The sequence below is a fragment of the Formica exsecta genome, unplaced genomic scaffold (genome assembly GCF_003651465.1).
Source record: "Formica exsecta isolate Colony F162 unplaced genomic scaffold, ASM365146v1 scaffold303, whole genome shotgun sequence".
Lineage (NCBI taxonomy): Eukaryota > Metazoa > Arthropoda > Insecta > Hymenoptera > Formicidae > Formica > Formica exsecta.
In genome coordinates, this window is record NW_021850289.1 from 309,021 (window position 1) to 318,229 (window position 9,209).

General features: G+C 32.3%; 1 protein-coding gene across 1 annotated transcript in view; it reads left to right on the top strand.

The window, feature by feature from the left end:
- Positions 1 to 369: 369 nt before the first annotated feature.
- Positions 370 to 9,209, top strand: part of LOC115237680 (mucin-12-like) — a 15,495-nt gene continuing 6,655 nt past the window's right edge. The window contains exons 1-7 of the mRNA XM_029810896.1: positions 370 to 900; positions 5,550 to 5,683; positions 5,907 to 6,255; positions 6,630 to 6,828; positions 7,109 to 7,434; positions 7,737 to 8,052; positions 8,246 to 8,775. Of these exons, the coding sequence (XP_029666756.1) occupies positions 878 to 900; positions 5,550 to 5,683; positions 5,907 to 6,255; positions 6,630 to 6,828; positions 7,109 to 7,434; positions 7,737 to 8,052; positions 8,246 to 8,775 (1,877 nt within the window). The 5' untranslated portion in view covers positions 370 to 877. The remainder of the gene's footprint in view (positions 901 to 5,549; positions 5,684 to 5,906; positions 6,256 to 6,629; positions 6,829 to 7,108; positions 7,435 to 7,736; positions 8,053 to 8,245; positions 8,776 to 9,209) is intronic.

Below are 9,209 nucleotides of genomic sequence, written 5' to 3' on the forward strand. Positions count from 1 at the left end.
AGATTTTTTAGTAAAAACAATACTTGGCGAAGTTATATCAGACAAGAAAAGTCAGATTAAAAGCTAAATTGCCAGAGGGACAAACGTGCAACCAGGATCTTCCCGATGACCTCCTGGTGTATAGACGGAAACTTATGCCAAGCTGAATCGAGTCGAGTTCGACTACATGGTGTGTCCACTTTTCATAAGTTGGTGGGGTGCTCTCCAGGAGGACGTGGTGGGTGGCGGTATAAGTAGAGGCTTGCATTCGCCACCGTTCTCATACCCTCACCACGTCCTTCGGCTACCTCTTACTTTTACTTAATACCCCTTTTTCCGTTTTTTTTTCTTTTTCTTTTTCTTTCTCTTTCTTTCTTTTTCTCCCTCTCTCTCTCTCTCTCTTTCTCTGTCCCTCTGTCTGCCTTTTCCATACACACGTGCACTCTCACTCGATCTTTCCTTCTCTCCGTCTGTCTCGGTACGTTCGCCTCGCCGTTCGCTAGCTCGCTCGTTCGTTCGTTCATTCGTTTCGCGCCTCGTCGGCGAAGTCACGTCACGAAACTGTACATAGGTCACGTCCTGGAGAAACGGCTCACCCAGTGAACAGTTGAACGGATCAACGGCAAATCTCTTTGCGCCCGACTGGAGGACGAGTGTTGATCGCGATCGGTCGAAAAAAAAAGGCAGAGATGATCGCGAGTGCCCGGTGACGATATATAAAATTGTCGATAGTAATCGCAGAGAAAGTATATATCGATATTGTCAAGAGAGTGACGATATAAATCGGATAGCACGTACTGATTCGTCGAGGACTATTTTGTTCTTGACGCCAGCTGTTCTACGGAAGCAAGACCAAGAAAGGCGAACGAGGGAGAGAAGAAGAGTGTCTAGTGCAGACATGTGGCTCAAAAGCGTGTTTTTGTGAGTACTCCAATCAATGCAGTTAAAACTGAATATAATACTAGAATCTTTTGCATTTCCTCATTTATCTGGCGCGACAAGACTGCAGTTTTAATAAGAAATTAAGTTCTCGTGAAAATAGATCTGTGGAGAATTTAAACGTTATCAAATTGACTATTTTAGAAAAGACACTCTTATCTAAATCGTCAACTTCTTATTTTATAGAGAATAATTCAATGCTATTAGAGAGAGAGAAATATTGTATGTATTAAACCTTTTTTTTTTTAATCACAAACATATGCCTGCATAAGAAAAAAAGAAAAGATTAGATTTGCGACATGCTTGCCGCCTAAAAAATTCTCAGTTTCAAACAAAATTTTTTTTACATTCATCGAAAATAATTAAATTTTGGTCGACATTTTATGCGTACTTTGATGCAATCTTCGCAACTTGTTCCGTCTCAGAAATAAACAGTGAGCTAAAACTGATTTGTGCAATTCCAGTCACTATCTTACTCAAATTTTTAATATTAACAATCATTCAAACAGGTTGTAATTAGAATATGCTAATATATCGAAAAAATTATGCCGCAACATTTTTAAGATTTATATCAACATCATTTCTTGCTATAGCTTGTACTCGAGGAGTAAAAAAGGTCTTATCCAAAACTCTTACTTTGAATTATGATTAATGATTATAAATGAATATCGATCTGAAAGAAAGCGACTTTTCATGGGCAAAAGATATTAGCTTTTGAGTTACGAGAGTTATCGTAGCGAAAGGTGCGCGCAATCAACGACTCACTCTCTTGTTAGATACGCCGATTACAAAGTTTCATTCAGAAGAATGTGTGGGTATAATTTATTTAAGAGAAACTTTTAAACACATATAGTGTTCTCAATCTTAAACTGTCAATCAAAGATAGAAATTAGTTTAACTGGATCATAGCCTTATGATAATCTAATTATATGTAAGTCAATATCCTTTAAATATGAAAAAGTATGGTGCTTAATTATAAATATTATATCAAACAAATATAAAAAATATAATAAGAAAATAAATATTACAAATGTAAATATTTATTACATACATTAAATGTGTGTGTGTGTGTGTACTTAAATTTTAAAAAAAAATGTATATATATCCATATATAAAAAGTATCTATCTTTGTCCAAATTAAGAGTAATATGTAACAGATTCAGCATTAATATGTGCTCAATCAGAGATTTCAAATTATTAATTTTACTTTATTAAACAAAATATGCTATAGATAATAATCATATAAGACTTGTCGACACACTGGCTTTTGAGATCTACAGATTTTGAATAGTTCTACTTATCAGAGATTTTTTGAAACGAGACATCACAAAGTAAAATAAGCAAGCAATAGTCAGACAATCATCTGCGTTTTGGATTCACGTTACTTTCAAGTTTGGCGAGAGCGTCACAAATATATAAAGTTACAGTATTTTCCCAGTGAAGCACATTAGTTGCGTTCCATTTCATAGTACTGTTTGTAATCTGGCATTGTTTGACACAAAAAAAGCTATTTATTTAACTATAATGCATAGCAGTGTATGAGCAGTGTAATGTAAAACATCACACAGAAAACTGATTGTGCAGGCAAATAGAAAGTTTAGATCAACAGATCACCGCGCCTTGAAAAAATTCATTACTCGCATTGCTATTTTATGACACTATTTGCGTAGTATTGACTGCAAATGTTGCAATATTTTTGCCCAAAAAAAACTCTGATAAATACGATAACTGATAAATAGGAATACTGATAATGTGTGTTATTAAAATATCAGATAAACTCATATAAAATCAATCTTAAAAATTAAATTAGAATATTTAAAGATTAATCAAATTTCAATTCAGTTTCTAATTGATCTTTTTGAAAAGCTTTCGCACACACATAGTAATGCTATAAAATGTCACTAAATTTTTTAACATAATTAAAATGTTGCACATGACATAGATATAGTTTTCCTAATTTATGATAAATTAGATAAGAGCGGAAAAAATTGAAAGAAATTCTAAATTACTAAACTTTTGCATTCTTTTTTGATTGACATGCTGCAAATTTCTGTATAGAAAATAGCATTTCGTAGGCGATATAAAAAAATATTATTTACGAGTTAGTAATAGGTTTTTGCGGTGCATATTATGACTTATATAATGTCAGTGTCTCGTGCCACTGGAGATACCTACGTATGCAGTATGTTTATGCAGATATGCTTGTAAGCGAGACCGCTTTCTCCATATGGTTTCACGATAAATTCCAGCATGAAGCCTCCATCTTCAGTGTAAGTTCCTTGAGTTATGGAACATCTTGTTATATGTCTTTTGATCCCTTCATTGTCAAACTGAAAGTTTTCGCTTACCTTACATGTCGCAAGAAAAAAATTTAATAATCCAAAAGCTTAAAATAATTTGAAACTTGCATTTTTAAAACATGAAATAGTATAATCAAAATTTATAATTATTTCTTCGAGCTGAAAACAATTCGGAGAATAAAATAACCTTTTCAAACATATTCTTCTTTATTAATATGTGCAAAGATTTTTGGCAAAGATTAAATTTTTTTCTAAACCTATGGATCACCCCACTTTTTGTATCAAGTGAATCAAGTAAATACTAATAAAAGACAGAAAAAATAAAGATTAAATGCCAAATAATTAAAAAGACTATTTATAAACAACGATTGCAAAATTTCATTCAGTAATCTGTTTCAAACTGCATAATAAGATAGAAAGCTGAAATTACAGATTGCTGCATAAAAAAATTTTTAAACCAGAAAAATTTTGTATCTTTTAAGCAACGAAAAAAGCTATGAATAGACTTAGAAATGCTAGTCAAGTACAACCACTTACTAATTCTATATTTGATTCGATCGTGAGCGTTATGAACGAAGGAGGTAAAGAACGTGTTTTATAATTCGTTCTACTTTATTTGCAAATGTATTCCGGTTGTAAATTATTTCTGTACACCGGAAGATCATTCGAATGGAACGGTAAGTGCATTCAGCAGCGGTTTCCTGTCGTTGTATACTTATTTTTCTGCTCCATGAGTATAGTAAATTAATAACATAATAATAAACTCATGCAACTAATATTAATGTAATAAAACTAAAATGTTTTCTTTTGGTTCCATTAATCGAAAAAAGTTTTTATCAAAAAATATAATAGTAAGATTAGCTACGATGAAGAAGAGCAAAGTCGAGAATTATGCACGGCATGAAATATATTAATTCATTTTTCGTGCGATTTTTTTCAAAAAATGTTTTTGTATACTGTATGATTTGCATTCTTTTAACATAAAAATGATACTATATTAAGACAAATTATAACTGACGATAAAAAGATGTTGTTATATTAAAATCGCCCTAACAGTTTTACGAGATATATACGATATCACGTCAAAGAAACCGCTTTTTTAAATGTCAATTCCGTGGTCACATGACGGCCTTGCACCGACCATATATTTTGCCAAAGAAAAAAAAGTTCTGTATTTTTGTCTTAATTTCAAAAGCCGCTCTCTTGCATTCATAGAGGAAATTGATCGTTTTTGCAAATACAATATCATAAAATTAAAAGATTCTCATTCTCTCATTGCTTTTCTTCGACCTCGTGTAAAACTTGTCTCTAGTTTTTTTCAAAAGAAGTTATAAAAAGTTTTTATTCACACGAGAGAAAGAGAGAGAGAGAGAGGGAGAGAGAGAGAGAGAGAGAGAGAGAGAAACTACTTTTAGAAAATATTTCTAAAATGACGAGGTTTTACCGATGTTAATATGTCGTAATGGGAATGAATAAATGTTAATGTATTAAAAGTTTATCAATTTTGGGACGATCTCCGTTATATGTTCCGTAATCATCAATTTCGTAAACCTTGACAGAAAAGAGAACAAGGTCGTATGCTGATATCAGAGGGGCATTAACATTATACTTAATATTTTTTCCAATATGAATTAATAATAAGAAGTTTTTTTATAAAGAAAATATCAAGTTAATTCTTTTTGTTTCTGCAAATTATTTTTTGTCTCAACAAAGCAAATGTTTTATAAAATAAAAATAAGCTATTTTTTCACTTTTGCGTAAAGTTTGCAAAATTTTATAGATTAGTGAAATATTTTTGTAAGTGACACGTGAATTTCGTGTTAGCATATATAAATTTTAATTCTGGAATAATCGAATGTAAAGGAATAGTCAAGAGAATTGGGCAAGTTGGATTCAGCTCGCGATCCCGAGGATCAGATGTAAACTTTCACCATATCAAGCCTTACATTAACTATACGCATTCCCCCGTCATTTACATTTCGCCTCTTTGCATCTAATATACGTCTTATCACTTTCGCTAATAATGCGTTGTTATACCTTACAATGATATGGTAATTCTATTTTTTTCTTTCTTTGTATTAATTATACATTTATACTGATCTGTATGCCATAATTAATAGCAAAATGCTCGAATTTTCTTTATAATTTTGATTTAATTTTAATAAATATTAAAAAATTGTATTTATATATCGTAATGTGTTATTTAAAATAAAAAAATTTTTTTTTGCTACCATGAAAGACATTTGTAAAGTCTATAATTAAATATTTTGTGACATTTAAAAATAAGCAGTATACATCTATTGTGACATATCCTTGTATTAAAATCTACAGAATATATGGCGTCATTGCGTGCACGTTAGCTGACAGTCCATCGGATATCGTACAGATATCCGGTGACAATTTGATTCGAGCAAAACATATCGAGGCAACAACGTATCAGCCTCCTCGAGCTGTTAAAATTGAAGGTATCTATTTATTTAATTTAAAGAAAAACTAAGTAAAACTACATTAATCTATAAGTGTCCTAAAAAATGCGACAAAAATTAATTGAATTGTACAAATAAAGCAAAAATCTACATCAATTTTGATTAAATTTTCTCAAATTTATAATATTCACAAGAATCTTCAAATTTTATAAAATTTTCAGAATTTTGGACGAAAAAATCATAAATTTTGATAAAATTTCAGAATTTGTGACATCACACAAATTACCGGGAAATATAGCAAGACCATCGGACGATGATGATGAATATTTTGACGAGAAAAAAGTTGCGCTTAAAGACAATAAATACACTAAAAAAGTCATTCAAAAATTCGAGAATAATGAAAAAAAAGCTATACTCGAACCTGCCCGACGTTTAGACTCGACCGCGGATGATGACTTGGAAATTCTTACTGCTAAAAGGCTAGCACGTGTGGAGCTCGAAAATTTTAGCGATTCTGGAAAGGTTTTGCAGGACGAAAAAATAAAGAAAGTAGACTCTAAAAGGCCAACGTTAAGCGAACAGGACGAGGTTATTCCGGGAGTTTACGTCAGGTAAAATTTTTGTAGCTCCTACAATTGCAAATATTTTCATTAATGATACGTATAAACACATACGTTAACAATGTCTGATATATACAATTAATGAACAATTAATTGACATTGGTACTTATGTCTTAATTCTATGTGTATTGTTCCTTGATTATTTCTTTGTATCTTTATATACATTTAAAAGACAAATATAAAATATTTTAAATTATTTTTGCTTGAGAAATTTTTTTTTCTACCAAATAAAAGTTTAGTATAACTTTTAATTTTTTAGTGTAATTTTATAAGAGAGTATATTTCGAATTTTAATATAATAATAAATACAAAAATTTCGTAATTTTTTTGGCTTTAATAATGACGGCGTACTTGCGCATTTTCAGCGCAGAATATCCAACAACTATGCTACCTGTTCTAACAACCCCGCGTGAAGCACGTGATAAGGACACCCCTTTCGACTTTGTACCCGTAAACATTATTCGCGAAGATAGCAAAGATAGTTATGCGCATTTTTCGGATGCAAACTTTGGAGACTTGAGTGACGTGAGTCTGGTACCGGCTGGTACGAATTCTCGTATTCAGGTATATTATGATTATTATGAAATAATTGTATTTTTTCTTCTCTTATATATTTATATTTAATTTAGTAAACTAAAATGCGATATGATGAGAGTTATCTTTATAAAACCTGTATAGCCCTACTTCCTCAGAAAACATTTCTAACATAATTTTGTATGCATTAAAAAAATATATTTTTTTTTCTTGTGTAAGTTCTTTCAAGCATTTCGCATTTAGCATTTAGCATTTCGATTAAATTTAGTATTTGATTAAATTACAACTTACTTTTTCTTATACCTGACAGGTGAAGAAAGGACCGAATGGCAAGGACTATGAATACGAATATGTGTATTATTATTACGACGAGGAAGATGAAAACAAAGCAGGTACGGCAGGTTCAACTGTGACGAATTCTTACGACATTCCTTCCAGAACAACCTCGGCGCCTAGAAGAGGAGGCATTGCCAGCAACAGAAGTAAATACAATACCGTAGAGAGATCGAGTACCGTGGAGCCTAGCAACAACGAGGTCATACCGAATAAAAATGGCAATAGAGGCAGACAATTGGTTGAAACCGAAGACGTTGTCTCCGAGGAAAGGCTGCCCGCAAACACACGTTTTCCACCAAGGTATATACATATATTACAATTAATGTATAGCTTTTAAACATTTACACAACTCACTAATTAATTATTAATTTTGTTATATAAAATTTTTGTAATTAATTTTTGAGTTGTTATTGCGCAACAAAAAAATGTTTGAAGATAGCAATAAAAGTATTAATATTTCATAACATAATATAACATAAATTTCTATATTTTCTATACCTTTTATTTTTCCTCTTATTTAGCATTTTTATAAAAATTTATCAGAGAAAGAAGCGCCTATGCTTTGAGACAGGTAAAAATACCTGATTATTTTGTGTTAATAGATCGCGATCGAATCACAATACAGGCACCACGGAATCTTCACGAGCCCGTAGTAATCGACCGCGTCCAGGTCTGGATCTGGTTGATTCCAGCAGCTTCCGGACTCATCAGGAAGGTCCTGAATTTCCGCAAACTTTGCCAAAGGGACCCGTTAGATTCTTAGGCGTTACCCCTAATGAGAACAACGAAGAGAAACTATTAATTAGAAACCGTGGCAGACCACAGAGGATTCAAGACCCCGCTCCTGTCGAAGAAACGATCGACGATGTACCGGCACCTGCTATTAAAAGACGTCCAAGCACCACGGCAGTACCTCAAGTATAATTAAACAAATTAAAATAAATACTTTTATTATCCGCTTAACTGCACGATGCTTTCTAAAAATTAAATCAATCTTTCATTTTTTCAACAATTAAATATTTTAATAAATATTTTATCGATAGATTTTTAATTTCATTATAATTAACACTATGTTTTTTTTTTCAAGTTATAAAGATGTATAAATTTTTAGACGGAAGTTGAACTGAGCAGGGGTCAACCGCCACGTCCTGATGAGGAAGACGACAAAGAGAACGCCGCACCAGAGGGACCTGGCAACAAACACATATCTGTAGAAGACAAAATGCAAGAGTCGAGCGAAACGGACTCTTCCGGTACTATCCTTGATACTACGGATAATCCAACGACGGAAAATCCGTCGATCATGGACAAGATTGCTTTGGATCTTTACGCCTTCCTGCAACAGGGACAAAACAATTTGGTAGACGCGTTCAACAGCGAATCTGGCGAAACACAAGACAACACGACGATACCCGACGACGAGATCACAACCGATCTAGCGACAACGACGGAACTTGCAGCCACTACAATCGTTGCCGATTCTATTAATACCACGACGTCAACAACTACGACAACGACGACGGAACCGACAACCACATCGACCACGACCACAGAACCATCGACTACCACCACTCAAACTCCCGCAGGAAGAGGGAAATTCCGACGACCTGGACTCGGTGGTCCGGTTGTCTCCAGAAATCGGTACGCGCCTATTCCATATTCACTCCTATAAATTTAATTTTTTGTTAGGTTAATACCTGATATATCTGATATAAAAATTTTACATTAAATAATAAATACAGATCTCATGTATTTCAAAATTCTCTTTTTAATTACTTGTTTATACCAAGCAACATTTTGAAGAAATTATTATCTGCGTAATTATAATATAAAAAATATAAATATATGAAGAAAATTATTATTAATAATAAATAATGTATTTCAAAATTCTCTTTTTAATTACTTGTTTATACCAAGCAACATTTTGAAGAAATTATTATCTGCGTAATTATAAAATTATAATTATAAATATATGAAGAAAATTATTATTATTATATTATTAAATTTCTAAATCCAATTTTTTGCTTCCTCATAGAGGAAGCTTTGTTTTCGTGACAAAATTTTTTTTCGAGTTT